The following is a 26,421-nucleotide window of genomic DNA, read 5'->3' on the forward strand; positions in this document are numbered from 1 at the left end:
AGTTTTAAATATTTTAAAAAATAAATCTAGCACGTACAAAAATTAGTTACTGTATTTAAATAAAATATATAAACTTATTTATATTAAATAAATATTAAAAAAATTTCTTCCCCCACACATATAAAGTGTCAACATTTTCTTAAATATTTTAATCTAATTTTGAAAAAAATCGAGGAATTTAAACTGATGTTCTACAAATGCAAACTTTGGGCTTGTATAGAATTTTTGCTCCATGAACTGGGCCGGTCGTGGTTGGGTCACAGCGAGTCACGCAGAGCTGAAACCAAAAGTCCATCAAGTCCAAACGCACCCATCACGCTAACACCCTCCACACAAACACACACTCCAAGCGCACGTTAGCAGTCTCCGCCATCTTCGCCACCGCGCTAGCGCCGTCGATGGAGTCTCTCTTCGACAATATCAACGTCCGCGACCTTCTCTCGGCGCAGGACCTCTCGGACCCAACCTCCCCTCTATCAGCGCCCGATCTGCACCTCCTGATCCAGCGCCTCGAGTCGCAGTCCCTCCAGATCCGCTCTCAGGTCCAGTCCTACCTCGTCTCACACCGTGAAGACTTCGCGCGCCTCTTCTCTCTCTGCAACGATGCCGTTTCGCAGACTCGCGAGGTCTCCGACGACGTCGCCGCCATTATCCGACTCCTCTCCGACCGACCGATCGATGCCGAGGTGCGCGAGGTTGTGTCGGAAATGAAGGTGAAGAAAGAGGAGCTAAAGGTGAAGAAGGAGCTCCTAGGGCTGGTTGGAACCGTTGTGAGGTTGAACAAGAGGTTAGAAAGTGTGAAGGAAGCGTTGAGGAGTGGAAGGTTCGAATTTGCAGCACAAGGGTTGAAGGAGTTGAAAGTGGCGTTGAGGATTGACGAGAAGGATGATAGGGAGCCTTTGGTGTATGGTTTGTTGAGGAAGGAGTGGTCTCAGTGCTTTGAAGAGGTACTGCTCTGCTTCCTTGCAATTTTTTATGGCTTGATTTGGTGCATTAGGTTGATGTTTATGTGTTAATACGTCGTGCTTTGAGTGTATTTTTCGTGTGCCAATTGAGGTGAAGCCTTTCAGTATGTGGAAAATGAAATAGATTTTTGTAAGTGATGATTTGAGTTGCATTGACAATCTAGTGTGGAAACAATGGAAATCAGGGTGGTCTCGGGGGGGGATTGTGCAATAAACAAAAACTAGATTCCTGGATTTATACATTATTTGCTCTTCATATTGCCTCCCAAATAAAGGCTAAGTACTCAGTTATATGGAAACAACATGCAGTAAGAAGTTATAAGTTATGCCAAGTACATTTCAGTCGGAAGTCTTCAACTAAACACAATGATGGTAATGGTTAATGCATTTTCCCTGGATGACTACCTCATATTTGCTTTGAAGATGATAGCTGAGTTTTATTTTCATTGATATATTCCACAATAGAATCAATTGTGTGATTTGTGCCATAGTAATGATGTTTGGGTCGTTTGTGATTTTTATTTAGTTTGTGATTGTTTTTAGAGGAATTCGATTTGGGTTTGTAGATTCAAGAGGTCCTTGTGAAATATATGGAAAAAGCTGTACGATTTGATGCGGAGTTGAATCAAGTTGAGGTCAAGTATCAGTTAGAAGTTGAGAATGTGAACAGGATTCAGTTTCAAACAGTACTGGAGGCAATGGATGTAAGTTAATTCGTTATAATTTGAACTCTCTATTTGCGATCTTCTATTGTGTTCCGATTGTACTATTTGTTCTTCCTCTTATTTATTTCATTTTTAGGTTGTTAGTATTCTAGAGTATGGGCTTGCTAAAGTTGCTGATTTGATGATCAAATATGTTATTACTCCATTTATAAATCATGGACAACCTCTTTCATTTTTAGAGGAATTGCATCAAGAATCAGCTGTCCTGAAGATAGTTGCATCACCAGATATTAAGGTGCGTGTGATGTGCTAGGGTCATGGAATATTGTTACTTAGTTGCATTTGTTATTGGTTTATTCATGGACAGCATTCACAATTTTTAAGTTGAACTTATATTGATTAGATCAGGAAGCATTTTCATTTAACTGATATTAATCTTATTTTCATTTTTCAGTGTGAATATTTAGATGGAGAGTTTCTCTATTCGGGGATTCTGCTATTTATCAAATTTATTTACAGAAGTATTTGCCTCCAGAAGAGTTCTTGGATGCAATGTTTTGGACGGTTGACATGGCCAAGGATATCAGAGCTAATAATATCTAGTTTTCTCTCAAAGGTTTGCCCTTCATCCCTATGCTGTTAGAACCAAAGACCTTATCTAAGCATTGTGTGCTTTGAAACGAGTCTAAGGATGTGATAAATACCATTTTATTGATTTCAAATGAAATTGAAATGAATGCTGCTATTGCCTTGTAATATGCTAGTGCACATGATCTATGTCATCCCTAAGAACAAAAATGAGGTTATTCCTATCCCTGTCTATCTTCTGATCTAGAATGATTACTTGGTGGTTAGTTGTAGTGTCTGAAAGCCAGGTGAGGAAGTGTGTCTTTAATAATTTGCAGATAGTGTGACTCGAGATCTCTGATTTCAGGTTGTCCCAACTGATGCATCAAAACTTCCTGACTTTCAGAAGATTATCATCCGTACATCTGAATTTGAGGCAGTTTTGAAAGAGCTTATGTACATTTCATCTGACAATGATAACAGGCTGAGCAATTTTGCTGAAAACGTTGAGGTTCACTTTGCATTTAAGAAAAAGACAGAGATCTTGGCTAAAACTAGAAATCTGCTTCTAGAATGTGACTTTTCAATTCCTCAAGTGAGTTTCCAGACTGGGAAAATTCTTCTTTTTCTATTTTGATTTGTAATTATTTATGAAGAAGGTTGCTGCAGGAGTATACAAGGGATGGTTCTATTTGGAAGAATGATGAAACGTCTGTTCAGTCATCCAGCCATGTTGTAAATTTACTTTTCTTATCAGAGAGGTGTCTAGTATCCAAAGCAGCCAAAGAATTGATGGGGCTAATTCATCAGACACTGCAGGTATACCATCCATAAAAATAGAAGTATCTAATTGTTGAAGTGTAATGTTTCATTTTTATTATTATTTATGTATGGGAACCCAACTTTAGGGTTAGGCTTTAAGGCAGTGCCTTGACCTTTTGTATGTATGCTCCTTTGTACTCTATAAAGACAGTAGTAAAATTTTAACAGTGTAAGAAGTACATACTGTTTTACTTCATTCAAGTTCTTCAAGTATAATGATGACTCTATGCAGCATATTTTGTTTGAAATATAAACTCTGGACTTCTGTTATATATATATCATTTCGATCACTAGAAGTCCTATATAGCAAAAGCAACGTTTTTTTGTCTATTCCCGTATCTTATCTTTATTACTAGAGGATATCAAAACTCTGCTTATTGTATTGATTCAGTTTTCTCAGTATAAATAAACCTTCCATGTTGTTCCAGAAGCACATGGGTATAGATCAATGCCTCTCTTTGCTATAGTTTAGCAGTTTCTAAATTGAAGTATATGGGAGCAATATTACAAAATGGTGCAGATATCGCTGAAGATGTCACACTATAATGGCTAGGTGGTAGGGGGGTGTTTAATTTTTGACGATAGAGAGGAAATAACTTGGATGTATTAATTGAAGATGTTATACCACAGGTTTGTAAGATTAATTATGTATAATGAAATGATGGGAAAATTACTAAGAGATGTCACATACAAGATTCAAATTGAGTGGTTAAAATGAAGAAACATGTCATGGGTGGTTTTATTGGTGAAAATACCTATCAAGCCCAAAGGGAAGTTTGCGTCATACTGCTGAACAACTATATTGTATGAGTGTTTGGCTTTAAAGGGAACTAGGGTGTAAAAATATTAAAATTTTAAGATGGATGTATGATCACATAGGATATAGAATGGTTCTATATAAGGAGATAATGGTGTGAGTTCTGACTGAAAGACGTCAAGGGTGGGTTTATTGGTGGAAATACCTATCAAGCTCAAGGGAAGTTTTGTTATACTTCTGACCAACTATATTCTGAGTGTTTAGCTTTAAAGAGATAAACTACAAAAAGTGGGAGTAACAAAAATAAGAATGTCAAGATGAATATTTGATCACAGAAAAGGAAAGGAGACAAAATGATTATATAACGTGATATTGGTGACTTCCGACTGAAAGATGGCAGAAAAATGGTTAAAGTAGTTAGACACATGGAAAGAAGGGCAGTGGAGGCACCAATTAAGAGAATAGATAGCATGGATCTTAGTCCTGTGAAATAGGGAGGGAGAAACCAAAAAAGACTTTGGGAAAAGTTATTAAATGCAATGGATGAATAACATTTTTGAGAATTTAGTTTTTAACCAACCCAAATGGCACAGTTTAATCTATAAGCCAAACTCACCTTTTGAGATAAAGCTATTGTTGATGTTGTCTATAGCATTGAAGTTACTCTGTCCTGGCTAAAATTGATTTTAGTTTTGAACATGGTGATCGGAGTGCATTTTTTTTCTTCTTCTTTCATGTTACTAATAATGTGGTGACAATTGTTTGATTATTGAACTGAACCAATACCCTTAATTTAGTTAACATTCTCTTAAATTTTTTCAGTTTATTTACTTACAAGAATTTTTATATTAGTAGTGAAGCTGATCTTTGCAACAAAAATTGTTCAGGATGTTTGTCTATCATCTACAAGAGTTGCTTTGGAATTTTATCAGACAGCTAGAGATGCCATACTCCTTTATGAAGTAGTTGTCCCTGTAAAGGTTAGTCCATTTATAGCAGCGCAGCACATTTTAGTATTTCTTTCATGGAGTAAACTTATGAGTGAATCTAATGAATGATTGGCAGTTTATTGTCAATAGCACTATTAATTCTAGAGTAACGCCCTTTTGTACTAATGTGTATACCTTTCCTGATCTTTGGCTGAGATAACCTATAATTGGCATCCTATACTTATGTGGAGAATTTATCTTCTTTATGCAGTTGTTGTCCTTGTCAAAGTTACCACCGGGTGTTACTTGTCTGTGTATACTTTCATCTTACAGTAATAACTTCTGTTTTTAATTTTGTGAAGCTAGAGAGGCAGCTCAATGGCATTAATCAAGTAGCTGTTTTGTTGCATAATGACTGTCTTTATCTCTCCCAGGAGATACTTGGGTTTGCATTTGAGGTAAACACCTTTAATAGCTAAGGATGAAGTAAATTCGTAAGATTTAAGTAATTTACTATTGTTTAACCAAAAAATCAGCTTTTATTTTAACTTTAGTTTGTAGTATTTGCTTAAAACGTAACTGTGACTCCTCAAATGAAAAATTCCAGACAATCATACCATATAAACCTTCTCAATTTTATACGTTTATTGTTTTTTCTTTGCACCTCATGCATTTGTTTGCTTTTCTCAGTATCGGACAGACTTTCCTAGTTCCATTAAGGAGCATGCTGTGTTTGTTGATTTGGCTCCAAGATTTCAGCTGTTGGCAGAAGAAATACTGCAGAAACAAGTTCACCTTGTTATTTATAATTTGAAGGAGGTACTATTGTAATTAAAATGCTTGAAGCATGCAGTGATATAATTGACACTTGCATTACTGACCTAGTGCTTCCCCATATTTGCCTGTTTATAGGCTATAGATGGTGCTGATGGGTTTCAAAATACTCACCAGATGCAACAATTTGAGTCAGCTAAATTTAGTATAGAGCAGGTAATTTCCTTGTATTCATAATGTGTCTGTCTAGAACACTTTACAATTTGTTATACCTTATATCTTTTATTCCCCTTTTTCCTCCCCTGTATCCAGAACATGTGGTGGATTTGTTACCATGGATTTCTAGTATTAGTTGATGTCTTTTTAGTTTCACAAATGACATGAAACTGCATGTACTTGATTAGGTTGTTTTTATTCTGGAAAAAATACATATCATATGGGAGCCACTTTTGCTGCCTTCAACCTACAGGAAAAGCATGTGTACTGTCTTAGAGTCAGTTTTCTCAAGAATTGCTAGAGATATACTTCTGTTAGACGACATAGCTGCAGAGGAGACTTTACAGGTAGAATTTATACCATAAGTCAACTAATTAATGCTTGTAGTAGCACTATTCTAATTCATTAGTTGGTCTTAAGCATTATTTCACTCATATTTTCAGCTTCAAAGACTTGTTCATCTAATGCTGGAAAACCTATCCTCATTATTGGAGTCTTTGTCCCCTGGGGGGCAGACTTTGCAAGAGTTCCCTGCACAGTCTCCTGAAGATTTAATCCCATCCTTGCGTAAAATCCGGAAACTATCAGGTATGATGTAGAATCTTCTCAATTATTTCCTTAAAACACAGATTGAATTGTCATCAACTCACTATCTGTTAACAGCTAATCTCCTCATCTTTCATTTTACCTCAGAATTATTAGATATGCCTTTAAAATCCATTACATCATCTTGGGAGAATAAAGAATTACTCTCTTGTGGCTTTACAGTAACTGAGGTATTATTTGATTATTGATGTCTTTATTTTTTGGTCTTCTTGGGACAATATATTTTATTTCCTCCATTTCTTTTAATTATTTTAAAACTGATCTTGGATTGTGATTTTATGTCAATGCTTCAATCAAAATGTAGATGCTGAAAGAAGTTTTTGGTTCCAAAAATTAAACTTCAAACCTCCTTTTTATTGGACGAAGCGCCTCTGAAATTCTAATATTCATCTAATTAAAAGTGAATCACGATGTTGACTTACTAAAATTAATGGACGAATGCAACCTTGCTTACTTTAAATACATTCTCATTTTTTATATGCTTTATCCCATTTGTCACCCAGAGATCACTGTGTATATGAATTTGATGAGTCTCGTTATTTTACCAATTTTTTCTTTATTTTCCTGTGGTTGAATTTTTGTTCCTCCTCTATCCATATCAAAAACACTTTTTTTCAAAGAGAAAAAATTGTGGATCATATTGCTACTACAGGAAATAAGAACATGTTTGAGTGGGTTGTTTCATATGACTGACTTGTATGTTTTGTTCCATAAAAAATTATGTTAAATGGCCTGATCTGATATCTTTTCCTTTGTCTTGTTCATGTTTTGGAATTTTGGAACTATGTATAATAACCGTATTTGATGAGAGTCTGGAAGGTTTCTTATGTTGATTGTTGACCTTTTTGGTAGGTGGAAGATTTCATAAAAGCTATATTTACAGACTCGCCTTTAAGAAAAGCATGTTTATGGAGGATACAAAATGCGAGCTTTTAGGATTCATCTAACTTCGTGCTGAATCTATAAATCACGAAGAAAACACTGGAGTTTGAGATTTAGAGATGATCGATCACCTTGGTAAAGGCATGCTGGAGTTTGAGCTGCCACTCCAAATACTACGGGTACCAGAAAGTGCATTTGAAGCAGATTCGTGCTGATAAATTCTGATGAGGAGGCTTCCTGATAAAGATTTTGTTGACAAAAGTGTACGCTGTACGAGTGATAGTCTTTCTTTTTACATTTTTATTCCTTTTTCGTTTAAAGCAATGTAGGGAGGGGGTTGTGCAGACTTGTGCCTCGTTTCTCTTGTAGAGAATCCTAATTGGTATCAATAGGAATCACTGGTATGAATCCAATGGTAGATACCTGCATGTAATGCTACTACTTCAAGATAGATTCAGTGAGACCATTTTTAGATGCACATAGAGTAAACGATTATCGCTCAGATGTTGGAAATATAATTATTTTTCAGGTGTTGTGATTCGCATTATTACGTCATAAATAGTTACCTACATGGTGGTCATGCAACTATTGGATTGTATCGACCTCAAATGTAATAGAAATGATTTGATTTTATATTTAAATTCAATCCAAAGCACTATGAAATACTGGCAAGTTGAATTGGGCTAGTTTTTTTTTATATCAATGCTCTCATGTTGAGATTTAGGAAGAAAAAATATGCTTTTGATACTTGATACGTTATTTCTCATTCTCCCATTTAGGAAATAAGACATGATTGAGGTTTTCAGAGTCTTTTGGTCGAGCTTAATATTTGGTCAATGAGAAGACAACTTTTCATTATAAGTTAAAACCTAGTCATTGAATTATGTGAAATATTAATAGATTTCACTGGGGATGCAAGTGGGGAAATCGTATCCGGGACTGTTTCAGGGAAATCAGAGAGAAATGAAATTAAGGAAAATTTTAGTACTGAAATCTGAAGATGTAAGAGTGAAATCTAACCAACTATACAATACTGCTGTCAAATAGAGATATAGAGGTAAGAGTGAAAGTAATAGCTCTAACTAGTACTAACTGTACATTAACCGCTAATTTCCACATACAAATATAGTCAAAGATCATTTAAACTCTAAATTTTTATTTTATTCAAACAAATTCAACACATCAAGAAATTTACAGCAACACTATACATTGCTCAGTCACAACACATCCACCTTGATCAATAAAACTTACGTAGACACAAACTCTCAACAGTATGTAACACGCATGTTTTCAACATAATATTTAGGTTTAATTGCTTCCTTTGTCCCCAGTTTGGTTGAATTGTGTCAAATTCATTCTCATTTTTAAAAAAGTTTCATTGTCGTCCTCACGTGGTGTAAAAGTGTCAATTGAATCTAAACATAGAAAAAATTTGTGTCAAAGTAGTCATTTTTCCTATATCTCTGTGTCTTCCTTTCATACAATCAAGTACAGATGTTCATTTTACCTTATCCAATTTAAGGCTTTTCATAGCTCCAGAGAAGTGACATATGAAAGGAAGACACAGATATATAGGAAAAATGACTACTTTGACACAAATTTTTTCTATGTTTGGATTCAATTGACACTTTTATACCACGTGAGGACGACAATGAAACTTTTTTAAAAATGAGAATGAATTTGACACAAGTCAACCAAACTGGGGACAAAGGAAGCAATTAAACCTAATATTTAATTGTAATTTTTATACATATCTCAAATTGTCAACGAGATTCAATCCCGTGTAACTGTTCTACATTTTTGTTTTATTTGTTATTATATTTAATTGATATATATTTGGATACCTGTTTTTAAAGATTTGTAATTATATCTCAATGATCCACTACACCTAAGATTTATATATCTCAATGACATCACTCTTTCAATAGCTAATGATTTTGATTAGAGTTTATGTCTAAATATTTATACTTTAATTTAAATTAGTTAGTTTTAAGAGTTTCTTTATGTTTCAATTTTTAAAATACTACTTAAATTGAGAGAAATATATTAGGTATTTAGGAAGTTAACATTGAGAGCCTTTGTATGTTATTTTTTATTACATTTTTTCTTTATATACATAAAGAGAGACCCTTTGTATGTTATTTTTTATTACATTTTTTCTTTATATATAAAGAGAGAGAGAGAGTCTTAAAAAAATTGTTTAAACTTCTCCTTATAATAAATCTCTTCTTCTAGAATACATTTTCTAAACATAACCAACAGAGTAGTATATAAATCATCAAAGATCATTTGTTATAAACGTTGTACCTGTTAGCTCAATGCTTATTGATAGGTAAAATAAAAACATCGCTGACATTTTCCCTGGATAAATATCAGTACCACTGAACATTTCAAAATCCTCATAAGATCACACATCACTAGACTGGTCTTTAACTTGTAACATGGTAAAACAGAACAGTGATCACAATCATCATGAGAAACATATTGCCTGTAACGTAAAAATCAGTGGTTGAAAATTTTGCCATAATTTCCTTCTCAATTGATCATAGCTCGTCCTTGCTTGAAGCATCCCCCATTAATTCTTCAAGTGAAAATTCATCCTCCTCAATTATTTCTCCATCTTTTCCATCCCATGGTTCTGTCTTTACAATGGTCGGAGTGCTTTGCAGGGGCAAATTCCCTTTGCCTCCACGTCCAGCATCTTTCACAAATTGTCTGCAGAAAATAGATAACTAATGTTCAAGAGCTTGTTCATCTCAATAGTTTGTTTAGTATTTAGCATAAAGTTAGAAGGAATAAACTTACATAATTTGGTCAAGTTCAAAAGCACTCTTGAGAGGAGCATAAACAGCTTTCTTAAGGTTAAGGGCTACTAAAGCTGGATAACCATATCCACCAACACCCACTTGCTTCTCAAGATCCAGCTGCTTCCCTGCAGCTACCCAGACATAGCTGTGCTCAAAGACACAAAAATTCAATTAAAAAGAATTCGCCAACAAAGATTTATTAAAAATACACATAAATAAAGCATTTGCAACACCGACAGAATCAAACAATATTACGATGTAGAGATTAACACGTGAAGTGATATTAGAGGATGGAAGCAAAGCAAAAATGTTTTTTTAACTTGCCTGTATGGACTTCTTTTAAACTTTTCTGCAACTGATAATAGTTGCTGAAGATATCTGTTCCTTCCCTCAGCCTTGGAATCCAAAATGTCAGGAAGGAATGCAACAAAACAGATTGCGGCAGAACCACATTTCTCTTCCAAAACATCCTACAGAGAAGGTTCATGTTAATTATCACTTAACACATGCTTTTGTGAATAATTGAAATCATTTAACAGAATACACACACACACATGTTAAATTAAATGTTTCACAATCAGTGCCCTTAGGTCACTCTTCCTTAGCAAGATCGATTATCTTATTATCCTCTTTTTCAAACCAATGCACACTAATTAGGCAGGAGAGAAAATGCTTACTGGACTGTGTATCTCTGTCACTTCTGGAGGAGCCACATTTGTTTCCAGCTGCTCTAATGCAAATGATTCAATAGCTGCGGCGGTCCTTGCACCTTCATAAGGAATAGGACTATCTTTATCAGCACCAAATACCAAGATTGTTGGGAATCCTTGGACTTTGAACCTGCTCATTAGTGACTGGTAAAAAAATTTCCTATCAGAACAATATAAACTAAAGTGCGTAATAAAACATTATAAAATAAGACAGCAATGAGAGTCTTACGCTTAACAAGAATACATAAAAAAATAAAAAATAAAAATAAAAAACTATGCAATGACCATCTTGATCACAGGCATAATAGTTTTGAACAGTTCTTACAATCTATTTAGAAGTATAACAGTACCTTTTCGGCATCACAGTCAACATGGCCCAGTTTAACCTTTCCTTTCAAATTATTGGATGCTTTCTTCCACTCAGGAGCCAACTTTTTACAATGTCCACACCTTTGGGAAATAAAAGAGGATAAATGTTATTAGAGCTACACGTCTGAAATGTCAACATGAGAATACTTTAGATTTCAGAACACAAACAGCACTTACCAAGGTGCAAAAAATTCCACAATCCAGAGTTCTTTGCTCTTGAGGACCAATTCATCAAAGTTTCCAGAGTTTAATTCTACTGAAGAACTGGTTTCTGTCTTTTCATTTGAACCCCCTGTTGCTTTTCCACTTAACCGCTCCTTCAAAAGAGCCTTTACCTGTACATGAGATATAAAATAAGGAGGCAATACTTCAGAGTAAAGGTATACTATTTACTGATTTCTTTTTCTAAAATAAATACTGCATATTTGAAACACGACAAAATTATTTAGCATTGAGTAACTAGTCACAAAAATTAATTAGTGAGTTTGCTTGTGATAGTCTGCGAAGTATGACTTTGTTTATTTATCAAACATCAGTCAATAAATCATGCAAATCATGAATTAAAACAAAACTGAATGAGTTGTTTTTCTATAGACCTGTACTTACAAGTAGTCACATAACGCTCACCTAATAATACATTCAAACCTTTCTCTGCTTAGGGTTTTTACACTAGAAAAGTGGTGTGTGCACGTAATTTTAGTTAAATTTGCTCAACTTTTAACTGGTTCCTTTGGGGGGGTGTGAAAATAACGGATGCAAATTCCAACGAACCTGTTGAAGTGCAAATTCAGCAATTGGTTTGACATCTCTGGCTCCTTGGTAATCAACCGGTGGCTTTCCTGGAGCAAACACTTTTATAGTTGGAAATCCTCTGATTCCATATTCCTGTGGGGAATCAAGAAAAAATCATGCACACACACGTGCGCAAATGTGAATAAAGGTCCAACATAAAGTTATAAAACAAACTAAGAAACAGGCAAACGTTGTAAACCATAATTCAAAATCTACAAGTAAAAATCTCATGCGTAGACAGCTGATGTTATGAAGCAAGAGGCAAAGAAAGAATCTCCAAGGAAATATTCTATCTTGTACGGGTACTATATTCTTTGGTTGCTTTGCACAAAAAAGAGTTTGGTGCTAGATCCAACAGCAAGGAATGTTGATATACAATAGTTCTTGAATGTTGATATTCCACAAAACAAACAAGTAATCTAAAATGGTCCAAATGATTAGGTCCAATTCAATTAATAACATTCAATTGTTCCAAACATACAGTTCCAAGAGCTCAAATAAGTACGCATAACAACCCATTGTTTCGCATCCTGCCTGGTTCACATAAAGGAAATTCCAGTGTACATTAACATAAAAGTCAAGCATATAATACAGCACCTTCACATTTCAGAAAGGCTGATTGCAAAAACCAAAGAACATCATAGTCTTCATTTAACAGATTTCAAGATTTCATTACATCTAAAAATAGTATCATTAATAAACAAATGAACAATACACAACCTGAGCCAAAGACGAGTGAGCATCAGCATCAAGTGCTGCCACAGTAACCACACCCTTCAACACAGTAGCTGCCTTCTCCCATATCGGAGTCAGAGCCTGACAGTGTCCACACCATGGAGCAAAGAATTCAACGAGAACAACTCCATTTGAATTCAGAACCTGCCATGAACCTTGATTTCAGCCATCAAAACTACAACCACATCGCAACGCCACAAATATCCATGTACATGCCCAGATAGATTTCAAGAACAAAGATACAAAATTTAACGTTTCTACAAAATACCAATTTGGGAAAATGGTAAATACGGTGAGATCACGAAATGGGGCACTGGGAAAGAGTTCGAGATTTAAACATGATTCACCTTGGACTTGAAGTTGGAGGGTGTGAGTTGAAGCACGGGCGAGGATGCTCCATAGAGTGCGTAGGAAGGGGCAAGGTTGAAGATGATTAGCAAAAGAGGAAATGAAACGAAAAATGGTGTTCGAAATTGAGACATTGGTACTGTCTTTCTCTCACTCTATGCACTCTGAATCTACGCAAGGAAGAAAGAACCCTTCTTAGTTTGTTTTGTCTGTTCGAGTACTTTCTATTGCTACGTGTGTCCGCCAATTATATACTTACACGTCAGACACTCGTGTTGGCAAATCAATTTTATTTCTTCGTTTCAAAGTCCAAATAACGAATTTGATTAATGTTCAGAAATATTCTCTTTTTTATGATAAAAGTAAATTACTTTTAGACAGAAGATTGTTATATAATTATAATATAAAATAAAACAATCTTCAAAGGAAGTGAATTCAATTTGAATTTTAACATATTTTAACAAATTAAAAAAAAAAAACAATGTGATACTATTCCATCAAGATTTTTGGTCATTGTAAAAATCTTTAAAAAGCATTTCTTCAAGACTATAAGTTTTTAAAATAGCAAAAAAAATAAATAGTATTCAATAAAAAATTTAAAAAGACTATTTAATATTAAAAACCCCACTAATTTTAATGTATTATTATCTTGTATTTAAATTTGTATAACATAAACAATTTATCAGTTTCGTCCATGAGTTTAGCTTCATCCTTTGAGAATTACGTCAAAAATAATGTCTCAATGTAATATATTTGTGATACCTAATTAAATAATAAACACTTATATTGAATAAATATGTATAACCTTTTGGTTATTTATAACTCGTTATTTTTCAGTATATAAGTTATATAAAAATTAATAGAAAATAAAATTAATACTTAAATATACTTTTAATTGACATAAAAATGTATTTTAATTATATAATATTTACTTTTAATTTTTAAAAATATTTTCTAAATATGTTAGATTTGACATGTGTTACTTAATTTCTATAGGAAGCAAAGAGTTAAAATGTTGTAATACTATAACATACTAAAGTAATATTATAGGACTTTCCTTTAATAATACCATATTCTGTAAAATTACATGTGACATTTCTGTGCTATTCAATTCTATGATGTAGAGACAGGTAATGATAAAATTCTATAGGATGTATTATTCACTAGATATCACTGGAGCCTAAAGAAAGATATAAGAGGTTCATAGACATCTCGATAAGCATTTTCACCCATAACATAATCTGCATGTGCATAATCATTTCTGTACTGCACTACAAGCTTATCTGGATGATGATCTTTAAGAATTTCCAGCAGACGTTGCACATCCTTAACATCAGAAAGAGCATCAGCGCCTCCATAACTCAGGAAGAGAGGAAGCTCATTTGGAATTCTTGTCATGTCGTATGCAGGGGGAGTGGGTTGTCCATAGTGTTTTATGTTCTCATCTTGATTCTGGTAATCAAACATTGAAGTGGTTCCTTCTCTGATCACTGATATTCATATATGATTAAGATTCATCACCACTCATGAAAGAAAAAAGTACTCTTACTAACAGCTGATTCCAGTCAAATTTTCAAAATCTCTGCTAAAACTAAAGCTTACTTTTTTATCATGAAGTATAGGATATAATGGTATTTAAATCAGGAAAATAGAACGAACCACTTACTCTGAGATAGATGGATCATGTTCTTTGTTGCTGTTGACTGAGGCTCGTGATCCAAAAAAACATTTACAATGGAAGGGTTGAGGCAGCAATTTGGGCCTGAAAGCATATCAGTGTTGTCAATGAAGGAAAACAAGTGTTAGTTTTGGAGGTTGAATAATAGCTGAATAAGAACATGAATGCCACCTGTGAAAGAGGTCAACAAGTTGGTGCAATCAATGCCTGTGTTATTGCACAAGTCCTTTAGAAACTTTATAACAGAGACCCTATTCAGACATGAGAAAAATGAAGTGATATAAGCCTTCATACGATTGGAGTCATAACATTAGTCATAAACTAGCTTACTTCCCAATTTCATTCTCCAAAGTTACATTCATTACCATGTCTTACCAAATTTTTGGTAACAAATTAGTTCCTCCATTTAAAACATTGCTGAATTAGTCCTGCAAAGATTTAATTCTCTAAAGATTTAATCTGTCACCAAATCAGTCTATCAGAGACTTAAAATATCAGCATATTGGTCCTTTTGAATAAACAAAGTGGTGAAAGAACACTCTTTATGGTCAAATTTGGTGATATATTAAGCATTTGAAAGAATGTTTCGGAGTCAAAATCTTTGAAGGGCTAAAGTGGTGACATAAAGACTAATGTGAGGATGCATATAACTTTGGAGGATCAAATTCGTGGTTTCTTAAATTATAGTTAAACTTTTCATTCAATGGTAAACACAGTTTAACATCAGGATGACTTCTGGATCCGATCTTATTCTACCCACTAAGAATTTGAGAAATGTCTGCATATTACATTCTTACAATATTAAAGTTAGAACTACGAGGAACCAACATTGCAGCCTTCTTATTCTTATAACTACAGTGCAAAGAAATGAATGATAATGAATAATAGACAATAAGAATTGCATACCCTCTCATATTAAATTCAAAGACTCCAAAGTTGTACAGTGACTGTAAAGAGGAAAACACAGATTTTCATTGTCAATTATTTGAATTGTAAAAGGAATTTTTTCTTTTGACAGACAATAAAATAATTCTTATGACTAATACCTCTGCAATGAAGTTTTCAGCTGCATTTTTAGCAAGGGGTGAAGTCATCTGACCAACATAAGCAATTGGGCTAAGCAAGGCAGCAGATCTCAATATGTTCAGTAACTGGTCTTGGGAAAAAGCAGCCAATGCAATCAAAGTTCCCTACAGAGGAATTCAACACTCTACACTCAGCATCACATGAAGAGGTCAAAGACAAGAACGGTGCAGTTTATGAAGAGTAGAATGTGAAATTCACCTGTGAGTGACCAACATAGTGCAGTTTTTGTCCAGTTAGATCATGCACATACTTGACTGTGGCTGGAAGATCATATGCAACTAATTCATCCCATGACCAATTCCAGTAATCCTAAAGAATAAAACTGATATGATCAATAGAACCAAACAAATTGCCGACCACAGAAATGCATCAACTATTTTAGTAGACAAAACTAACCGAGCTATTAGTAGGTAAAGTTATATGTTGCCGGCTATATTTGGTTCCACGAGTGTTAGCAACCCAAACATCAAACCCATTATCCGCCAAAAGAAATGCAAGAGACTGCTTTGAAGGTAGTAATAACCATGTTATGCCATCCTGCAACCAAAGCACCACATTAATTGCCAACATCAACAACAAAATCTATGATATATAGTTGCTTATAAAACTCTTAATAACCATGAAAAGCCCATGCTGTAGAAGAACAGGTGGCCCCCTTAATTCTCCCACTTTAATTCTTGGCATGTTAAGAATATAACCATCTTGAGTTGTCACCTAAAATATTACACAATAAGCGAGTTAGTAGCTAGTAGGTGTTCTAAATCTTGTTGATTTCTGAGCAGAAACAGAAACAGATGCAAGCACAGTACATACCAAGTGTTCTTCGCAAGTGTAGGCTTGTGTTTTCACCATAGATGAGCAAATACCATCAGTGGGGGATGATGACAATGTTGCAGTAGTGGTGGTGAGTGGTGAGAGTTTTCTTCCAGTTGCAAGAGTTAAACCCCAGAAGAGAATCACAAGGATTGGTGAGAGTGATGTGTTGGCCATGTTCTGTTTCCTGGTACATTAATCTTCCCAATCCAGACATTATTTATACACGCAGAAAACGGGAAAAAATAATAGTTGTAAGGTATTCACATGAGGGGTTTTAAACCACCTTTTTTGTCAACAGTGGTTTAAACAAAAGCATATGTGGGGTCTACCAAGGACCCACTATTAAATTATATGAATTTTTGGACTTTGTTGCCAAGCTTCTTTTACTATGCCAGAAATTTGTGGATGGTTTTTCACTGCAGAGGCCACTCCTGACCAGACCTATGTGTCGCATACAAAAAGCCAAAACATGTGCTTAGACCAAAATATTATGTAATTCTTACTAATGTATTGTACCACAAAGCAAAAACCAGTTACCAAACTACCATGGAATTAACATATGCGTTCATACTTAGGCCTGAATCAACATATTAAACTTAATTAATAAGAATCCAATATTTTTCAAGTTAGAAGAAAAATATTTAAAATTTTAATTGAAATATAAACAAATAAATATGTTACACAAACTTTTAGTTAAAAGTGACAAAACAAAACAGACAAAATGAATCGGATGAAACTGAATCACCAAAAGATGATCATAACTTGCAACTGGCTCTACCACCTAACTGACAGACTGAAAAGTTAGCCAGCCACTTTTTCTTTAATTTTTTTTTAATTTATTTGTATACATATTTATAAATAAATATTTAAAATATATTTAGTAATATGAATATTTTCAAATATTTTAATTAATATTTTAATTAAATAATAATTATTACATTTATATATTCAATTATTCAATTACATTAATAATTAAAACTTAATTAATAAATGTAAATGATTTAAATTATAATAATATTACACATTTATATTTTTACAAAAAATTTAATAGAAAAATTTAATCTTTTAATTATTTTAATTTTAATTTTTAAATTAAAAAAATTAAAAAATTAAAAAATTAAAACAAAACGCACTAACCAATTAGAAATAAACTTATCTGTCTTTAACTCATCAATTTGACATATTAAACAAGACAGATCAAAACAGATTAATGTATTAAAAATTAAAATTCAATCTGCTCTGTTTACATAATCTACTTTCACACCCATATGTACAATTAGTAATAAGATAACAAGGGATGGTGAGAACTGAATCATTATTACTCATTCCTTTTGAGTATTAATGAAGACTGAACAGCTGAAGTTATAATAATACATATACTACCTAATTCCCATGTCTTTTATATGTATTACATTTTTTTTGTACAATTGATATTTTAGAATTTCTAACAACTTAGTTAATATTTTTCTAAATAAGTCTTTACTTATTTTGCACAACAAATAATATAGACATAAAATTCAATGCATTAAGTAAGGAGGTTATGCTAAGCAACAAAAATATATTAATATTTTTTCTATTAAATATTTGTTAATTTTTGTTCATTAACCTTAAATTTATAGAGATAGGAGAAGGAGGTTTTGCTAACTAATCAATAATTTAAATATATTTTTAGTTCATCCATTCATATACTTCAACATCTTATGAAAATATTTTTAATTAAATCTTTGAGATTTATTTATTTAAGCAGCTAGAAAATGAGTAAAGATTAGTAGTAATAGTTTTTAAAAAATAATATTCGATTATTTTATTCTTAAAAGGTTAATTTATAAAAAAGTGATAATTGAATTTTATTTTATAAAAACTATTTATTTTTCTAAAACTATTTTTAAAACATCTCCTACCTTCTCTATAAGTTTTTAATTCCATTTGTCTTATAATGAGAAACAGCTAATAGTGATATAATAAAGAATTTTACGTATTTACTTGATCAGAATTAAAAATAAGATAAGTTCACCTTTTATATATCTTCATAAACATTTAAGTATTTTGAATTACAAATGGTTAGAGTTCGTGCATGTATCTTAAATTAATTCAAAATAAATGTATTCAATTGTGATAATAGTAATATGTTTAGTTATTTGATTTGATGTCTATATGGGTATTAAAGTATTTGAGAGCTGCTATACACAGATTCATTCATCGTTATTCTCTCTTTTCTGTTCCATTTTTCTTAGACTGTCACTCTTGAATTATATTATCTTGGTCGAAAATTTTGTTAGTAAAATTAGACCATCGAGAACTTGTTCATTCCCTACATAACACAAATCTAATGTGTATTTCCTCCAATAAAGAGAGTTCTATTTGCCACCCACCAAAATCAAAGTATGTGTATTTACTCGATTATAAATTTAACAATCAAATACAACACAAGTTTCTAAAGAACTTATCATGAAGGATGAAGAATTTATGAAGCTAAGGGTGAGCAGCTGCAGGCCAAAATAAATTATCAGTGCAAAATTTGATGATAATTGGTTATACCAAGTTGCTAATATTTTTATCTAATTGAATGCCTAATCTGGTATCTACAGCCATCTGAATAAATATTGTTGCTTAAAGAACCATTTTATAGTAGTATACTAATTAGATTTTCCAGTAACATGTGTAGTAGCTGCATCCTTTATACTTGACTCGGATGTTTTCATGGCACTATCAGATAATTTGAGTTTTGTAAGGTTCCTTCTAAGGAATTGGAATTGCAACCCTTTAGGTTTTATCTTCCCAAGCAATTGCCATCTTCTAGGTGTAATCTGTCCTAGCATTTTCATTTGCTCCTTTCTGAACTTCTTAGTTGCATACCAGCTTCCACCCCTCCATCCTAAGGCATACCTGTATATCAGCTAAAGTGAGAACTCATAGCAAAAAGAAAATCAGAATGTTTAAATCCACTGATAGCAAAGTATCAAAGAAAATAAAAGTCAATATGAATGGCTTATGAAACAAGCAACAACAAATCAACAGAGGAGACATGTTCTCGTCAAACATGTACGCCAACACCTAGAATCAATCAACAGGTCAAATGCATGGCAGTATTTCCTTTCACAGATTAATACATTTTTAAGTGATTTTAACTGAGGCATCTTGTCCATATAACGAATAAACTTGACATCATACTGGAACAATATTCCAAATTCAAAAGCAGATCCACTGGAAGAATGATTTGAGTTTGAGAAAACAAAACCCAGACATAAGAAATGGAATGACACCTCCCCCCTCCCTGTTTTCCTCCCACACCCAAAGTCCTTCCGATTTGCAAAACAACACCTAATTATTTTTTTGTCATCCCCAAATTTTAGAAGCTTGAGATCTAGAAGCTAAGAAGCATCAAATTTATGTGTAAAGAGATGTTGGTATGTGGGGTTTAAAATTGTAATTCACGAAATCATTCATGTAACATTTTAGTATTGTCATCCACATTCCTCCTCGCAGTGTATTTACCTTGATCACAGTGTCGCTATCTCTAAGCAAAAATCAATATCCTGTCCCATGTTTCCCCAGTACATAAAAAAGAAATTCAAGAAATATCTAAAATAGATAAATTGATGAGGTTTGTAATTAATGGCAAAGAGGTGGGGCAGGTGTGGGTAAGAGTTAAAGAAAATAAAATTGATCAATGTGTGCCTAAGAAATAAGTTAGGAAACTAAAAAACAAAGACAGGTTAATGCAAGTTTGTGAGATTACTTAATAAATTAAAGGATTTTAGTAATTTAAAATGAGAATAAGTACGGGGACAGGAATGGGCATGGGAATGGATATAAAGGGGTCATATGCATGTTATCATCCCATCCTCATACCCAATTTAAAAACTTAAGTATTATTCATATTCACGCCCAGTCAATACGGGGATTCCCCATTAAAATTAGGATGACTTTAGACATCCTCATAGATGGGTTCATTTGCCATCCCTAGACAAGGGTAGTAGCACGGTATGTAAAGTAAACTTGCAGAATGTTGGGGCGATAGATTTAACTGTAGGCGTGAATGAGGAACCCAAACAATAATAGGGCTAGAGCCAGTAAATTAATATGTGCTATGCTATGCCAAAATCAGAATGGTAAATTCATCCTCTTAAAAAATCTAAAATTTAGTTTGCTAACATGTTGAGTTTTGCATTATAATTTTATTGGTTCCAACTATCCTTTTAAATTCTTTTTCATCTATCTCTCTTTTCCTTTTGCAATTTTTTTCTCAGGTGCTAGTTGGAAAATTTACTGTGCCTAGTCTTATAGAATAGCCGGTCCCAGGCCCAGCTAAAACAGGAGAGTTGTATCACCACTGGTCCCTTCTCAGTCGATGTAAAACTAGTTGGAAAACTGAACCACATCACTGGATTATTAGGAAAATTAAGTACTGTTCAACCTTCAGCATCAAGTAACCTAATTTAATCCATGCAAACTGCGAGAAACAAAAAGATTCACAAGGTTCTGAATAACAGATCAAGAGTCATGAAAGGTTGGGAATTTCTAGCAGAACATTACAGCTACATAATTAAGTAATTATTATTTTCTTGTTAATCTCTGCTTTTTATAATCAAAGCATTACCATTATACAGCGACCACAGCCCTTTCCCAATAGAATGAGGTCGGCAATTTTCGGTCATTTCGTAATGAATAACAACCATCATAGCATGCTATAATAATTATGTTTGGTAAATTAACCACGCAAATTTTTCAAAATTGATGCAGTAATGTTAAGGAGCATGTTGTTGTTTGTGAGGGAGGAGAGACTAACCCGATAACCAAGGAAGTTCCCGCGGTAGCAATACAAGCAGGAATGCTACAACCTCCCGAACCTGCGACAATGTCTTTGATTTCGGTATGATGGAGATTGGAATTGTTTTGCATCTGACAGAGACAAGAACAGAGCACATGATATAAATTTCAAACAAGATAAAGGAAAAGGCAATAATAGAAGCAAAGTGATTTATATGTATACAGCATTTTCAATGGATTGAAGCCTTTGATCCACTTTGGTGTCATGTAAATGGCGCAAGGTGTAACCTATGAAATTAAAAAAAAAAAAGTGAGTGAGTGATCGTGGTTAATGGGCAAAGAGTAGAAGAGAAGAGAGAAGACAGACCGAACCAAGCAGTGGCAACGGAAGCAATGGAAGTTCCAACAGTGAAGACCACGCGATGTCTCTCAAACGTATCCTAAAACACAGAGAGATGTGAGTTGAGATGAGAAAAGGGAATGGAGATAGAGAAAGAAAGAGAAAACCTTTGTGGAAAAAAAAGTGTCTTGAATCGCAGCCCGTGAATTGAGATACTTTTTCTTAAGGTTGGGCGCCGAAAACACAGAACTCCTTAATCGCTGCATTTGCGATTCTATGAGAAGAAGCGTTCTTCCCACGCCAAATCACGAAAACCAGTGCTCGCTTTCTCAAACTGCCAGGGAAAAACGTTTTCTTCTACTTCTTCCTCAAGCCAGTATTCACCTTTCTCATTCGCTTCATCTACACCTTTGGGCTTTGACCCAAAATGTTAATAAACTTTCCTTTACCTATATATGGTAGTTTCTTAGTGCACCTATATAAATTATGTAACCTAAATTTTTGGATTTTACAATTTGGAAGCCAATTTTTTCCTTCCAAAATGATTTCTAAATTAAACAATCCAAAAGTTAAAAATAATTTTCAAATTATATAATTCAGAAATAAAATCTTTCAAAACTTGTGTAATTTGAAAAATATTTTTTATTTATTATTTACTTTCGAATTACATAATTTGCAAATCATGTTTATCTTTCAAATTACACCATTTAAAAGTTATCTAGTTTCTAAATATTTTTTACTTTCAAATTACAATGTTTAAATTGGACAAAACTAGATTTTTTTATATATAAGGAAATAAAGGAGAAATTTGTGGAGATGGGTGTTTTAGAATCGATAATATATTTAAGGGTTAAATATGTTTTTGGTCCCTTAACTTTAAGTGAAAATTGGAATTAGTCCCTCTTCAAAACTTTGGCCTAATTTAGTCCCCAAACTTTAGAAATGTGTGAATTTAGTCCTTTTAACTAAATTTTGTTAGGTTTATTAGATGTTTCAAGTGCGTTTCATTATAATATTTGAGTTGTTTATACCGTTTGACACATTTTTGCTTCATGTTAACTGAGAAATGTGTTCGAAACATCAAATAAAGTTAACAAAATTTGGTTAAAAGGACTAAATTTACACATTTCTAAAGTTTGGGGACTAAATTAGTCCAAAGTTTTGAAGAGGGACTAATTCCAATTTTCACTGAAAGTTAAGGGATCAAAAACATATTTAACCCTATATTTAAAATAGTGTTATTCAATTATTTAAAAATCAAAAGTTTAAAGTATAAATAGAATTTTTATAATTGAGTTTTATTATTTAAAAACATCATCTTTTTAAAAACCTTTCATCATGAGCTATCTTCCTTTCCTCTAGGTTTTCTTAATTTCTCTTCATGTTTTTTAAGATTGAAAATTGTTAGAGTGATTCTTGAGACAAACTCTCCACTTTTGTCTGATCAATTTCTTCAATAGAGTAAATTGATTTTTTTGCCACTTTTTTTGGTCTATATGTTTTCTCTATGTATGTGACTCACCTTAGATCACATGTAGTATTTTAGTCTTCTATGGGAGTCTCTATTGATTACATGTTTGTATTGTTCTTAGAGGCAGTTGGACTTCTTATGTATCTGAAAGTGTTTTAAGGGTTGTTGAACAGTTTGGTTTGTCTCTCATGTAAGGGAAGCTAATTGCTTTATTTTAAGATATGTATACCTTGAAATATAGAATTGTATGATTGTATGGTTAATTGATTGAATGATTGAATTGTGTGTTGAGTCTCGTTGATTTGTGGGTAGGCTCAAAAATTGTATGACTATGTTGTAGGGTGAACTTTGATGAATTGATAATTTTTGTTGGAATGTTTGGTTTGTGAACCTATTGGTTTGGATTTGATTTTTGTGTGTTTAAAAGAGTTATAATCTGAGTAATTGGTCAAGTAGTACAAGTTTCAATATTTAAAATTGTTTTGAACTAATTCACTTAGAAAAAAGTATTCCTTTAANGGCCGAGTCGTGCGCGCCAAGGCCAATGAGGAGCTCACTCTTGAAGTGGCTAAGGCTAAGGAACAGATTGCTGAGTTGGAGTCCACCATCCTTTTTGAACATGAGGAGGGATTCAACAAAGCCCTTCGCCAAGTGACTCTCTTGGCGGGCGTCCAGGATCCCTTTGCCTTGGGCGTGGATATAGAAAAGGACGTCTTCAACGGCGTCCTTGTGGACTTGAATGCCGTCGAAGAGAACGAGCCGCCCGTGGAGATCGCTGGGGGCGGGAAGAATTAGAATTTTTCTCTTTTTTAATATTGTTTTTTGGAGGTGTATCTTTCGACCGTCCATCCAACGTCTCGAGTGTTCCAGAGGTTGGCTGGACGGTCTTTTTTGTAGATCGCAGCACCTTTAAGCGCAAATGATTAATACACAGCTCTTTAATTTTGCACATCTCTATCTGCCTTTATTTTTATCCGGTTTAGTTGCATAACGTCGCCCAACCAATCTCAGAATTGTTGTCGTTGGAACAATCGCCAACTTGGATTTTGGTAGTGCGGACAATCCTTTCGCGGTGTCGCCCAACTAGGTCGAGAGTTGTTCTCGTTGGAACAATCACTGGCGTGGAGTTTGGTAGGGCGGACAATCCTTTCGCGATGTCGCCCAACCAGGCCGAGAGTTGTCCTCGTTGGAACACTCGCCGGCGTGGAGTTTGGTAGGGCGGACAATCCTTTCGCGATGTCGCCCAACCGGGCCAAGAGTTGTTCTCGTTGGACCACTCACCGGCTTGGAGTTTGGTAGGACGGACGTCATTTCTCTTCGTCGCCCAACCAAGCTAAGAGTCGTTCTCTTTGGAACGCCCGTTCGCCAGCTTGGAGTTTGGGAGGGCGGACGTCATTTCACTTCGTCGCCCAACCAAGCTGAGAGTCGTTCTCTTTGGAACGCCCGTTCGCCAGCTTGGAGTTTGGTAGGGCGGACGTCTCTTCGCTTCGTCGCCCAACCAAGCTGAGAGTCGTTCTCTTTGGAACGCTCGTTCGCCAGCTTGGGTTTGGTAGGGCGGACGTGTCTTCGCTTCGTCGCCCAACCAAGCTGAGAGTCGTTCTCTTTGGAACGCCCGTTCGCCAGCTTGGAGTTTGGTAGGGCGGACGTCTCTTCGCTTCGTCGCCCAACCAAGCTGAGAGTCGTTCTCTTTGGAACGCTCGTTCGCCAGCTTGGGTTTGGTAGGGCGGACGTGTCTTCGCTTCGTCGCCCAACCAAGCTGAGAGTCGTTCTCTTTGGAACGCCCGTTCGCCAACTTGGAGTTTGGTAGGGCGGACGTCTCTTCGCTTCGTCGCCCAACCAAGCTGAGAGTCGTTCTCTTTGGAACGCTCGTTCGCCAGCTTGGGTTTGGTAGGGCGGACGTCTCTTCGCTTCGTCGCCCAACCAAGCTGAGAGTCGTTCTCTTTGGAACGCTCGTTCGCCAGCTTGGGTTTGGTAGGGCGGACGTCTCTTCGCTTCGTCGCCCAACCAAGCTGAGATTCGTTCTGTTTGGGACGCTCGTTCGCCAGCTTGGGTTTGGTAGGGCTTGAGAACTTCGCTTCAAGTTCTCTTTTGGAACGCTCGTTCTGGATTAGATGTCTACAAAACAAAGTGAGTTTCATAGGAGGAAATAGAACTTGATTCATTAACCATGGGGGTACATTACATCAAGCCGCGGAAGTTAACTGAAATAAAACTTTAGATGCGTGGCGTTCCAAGTGTTAGGGATGGGACGTCCGTCCATGCGCTCCAGCCTATACGCTCCGTTTCCCAGGGCCTCCATTACTCGGAACGGCCCTTCCCACTTGGCGGCCAGCTTTCCATGAGTTGGGTTTCGGCGGGCGTCTCCCGCTTTTCTCCATACTAGGTCCCCCTCCTGGAAGCTTCTTGGCCGGACCTTGGAGTTGTATTTTCTTTCCACCATGCGCTTGCATGCTTCGGCCCTCAGCGCCGCTCGTCACGCCGTTCGTCCAGGGAGTCCAACTCGATTCTCAACTCTTGGTCGTTGAGGTTCAGGTCCTCGACTTCTCGCCTCAAGGACGGCTCGCCCAGCTCAACCGGCAACATGGCATCGGTACCATAAGTTAAGTTGAAAGGGGTTTCGCCTGTGGTTCCATGGGTGTGCATCTATAGGCCCATAGGACCTCGGGTAGTTCGTCCACCCATGCCCCTTCTTTCCCCAAACGCCTCTTAAGTTCTGAACTATGGCTTGTTCATTGCTCGGCTTGACCGTTCGTCTGGGGATGCTCCACAGCTGGTAACGTGCTTGATCCCAATCCTTGAAGAACTCAGCTAGTTTTTTGTCTATAAACTGCCGCCGTTATCGTGATGATGGATCGGGGAGGCCGAAGCGACATATAATTTCCAACAGAATTTCTGGACCTGGGCAGCCGTGATGGTCGCCAAGGGCTCGGCCTCTACCCACTTGGTGAAGTAATCCACCGCCACCAAGAGGAACTTCCTCTGCGCTTGCCCTACTGGGAATGGTCCTACGATGTCCATTCCCCATTGGGCGAAGGGCCATGGGGAGGATATTGAACGTAAGGCATGTGGCGGAAGTGGGAGTTGTTGGAATGTTCCTGACAGCGAACGCAGCGCTGGACGAACGCTTTTGTGTCCGCCTCCATGGTAGGCCAATAATATCCGGCTCTCAGCAACCGGGCTTTTAACGTTCTCCATCCTGTGTGGAAACCACAAACGCCGTTGTGTAGCTCGTCCATGACATAGCACGCCTCTTCGTTCCCCAAGCACTTAAGGAGGGGGGAGGAGAATCCTCTTCGGTATAAGTCATCCCCCACGA

General features: G+C 35.4%; 4 protein-coding genes across 5 annotated transcripts; 1 reads left to right on the top strand and 3 right to left on the bottom strand.

Annotated features, from left to right (window-relative positions):
- Positions 1-204: 204 nt before the first annotated feature.
- On the top strand, positions 205-7,716 carry LOC148204566 (centromere/kinetochore protein zw10 homolog). Of its 2 annotated transcripts, XM_088093876.1 has the most exons (14): positions 208-947; positions 1,532-1,669; positions 1,767-1,925; positions 2,085-2,246; positions 2,565-2,792; positions 2,867-3,016; positions 4,664-4,756; positions 5,068-5,163; positions 5,396-5,524; positions 5,618-5,695; positions 5,884-6,042; positions 6,139-6,283; positions 6,389-6,471; positions 7,154-7,716. In XM_088093876.1, exons 1-14 carry the CDS (start codon positions 399-401, stop codon positions 7,235-7,237), a joined length of 2,253 nt encoding a protein of 750 aa, XP_087950002.1. In that variant the 5' UTR covers positions 208-398; the 3' UTR covers positions 7,238-7,716. The 2 variants fall into 2 exon arrangements, with proteins under 2 accessions (XP_087950008.1, XP_087950002.1); XM_088093882.1 differs by lacking the exons at positions 6,389-6,471; positions 7,154-7,716 and having other exon boundaries at positions 205-947; positions 5,949-6,042; positions 6,139-6,277.
- A 1,738-nt stretch (positions 7,717-9,454) lies between these two features.
- Positions 9,455-13,156, bottom strand: LOC148204567 (protein disulfide isomerase-like 2-3). The gene is made up of 9 exons (XM_088093891.1): positions 12,944-13,156; positions 12,582-12,740; positions 11,841-11,954; positions 11,247-11,404; positions 11,051-11,150; positions 10,668-10,844; positions 10,315-10,460; positions 9,989-10,135; positions 9,455-9,898 (listed from the first exon to the last, which is right to left on the bottom strand). The coding sequence occupies exons 1-9, from the start codon at positions 13,076-13,078 to the stop codon at positions 9,727-9,729; spliced, it is 1,308 nt and encodes a 435-aa protein (XP_087950017.1). The 5' UTR covers positions 13,079-13,156; the 3' UTR covers positions 9,455-9,726.
- An 819-nt stretch (positions 13,157-13,975) lies between these two features.
- LOC148204568 (triacylglycerol lipase 2-like) lies at positions 13,976-16,716 on the bottom strand. Its single transcript, XM_088093899.1, has 9 exons — positions 16,522-16,716; positions 16,327-16,422; positions 16,105-16,245; positions 15,907-16,017; positions 15,669-15,812; positions 15,529-15,569; positions 14,794-14,873; positions 14,611-14,706; positions 13,976-14,434 (listed from the first exon to the last, which is right to left on the bottom strand). Exons 1-9 carry the CDS (start codon positions 16,696-16,698, stop codon positions 14,115-14,117), a joined length of 1,206 nt encoding a protein of 401 aa, XP_087950025.1. The 5' UTR covers positions 16,699-16,716; the 3' UTR covers positions 13,976-14,114.
- Positions 16,717-18,897: 2,181 nt separating this feature from the next.
- Positions 18,898-22,054, bottom strand: LOC148204569 (uncharacterized). The gene is made up of 5 exons (XM_088093905.1): positions 21,802-22,054; positions 21,662-21,734; positions 21,518-21,582; positions 21,314-21,426; positions 18,898-19,410 (listed from the first exon to the last, which is right to left on the bottom strand). The coding sequence occupies exons 1-5, from the start codon at positions 21,898-21,900 to the stop codon at positions 19,161-19,163; spliced, it is 600 nt and encodes a 199-aa protein (XP_087950031.1). The 5' UTR covers positions 21,901-22,054; the 3' UTR covers positions 18,898-19,160.
- Positions 22,055-26,421: the final 4,367 nt, after the last annotated feature.

The sequence above is a fragment of the Vigna umbellata genome, chromosome 1 (genome assembly GCF_029865625.1).
Source record: "Vigna umbellata cultivar VRB3 chromosome 1, Vumbellata_1.0, whole genome shotgun sequence".
NCBI lineage: Eukaryota > Viridiplantae > Streptophyta > Magnoliopsida > Fabales > Fabaceae > Vigna > Vigna umbellata.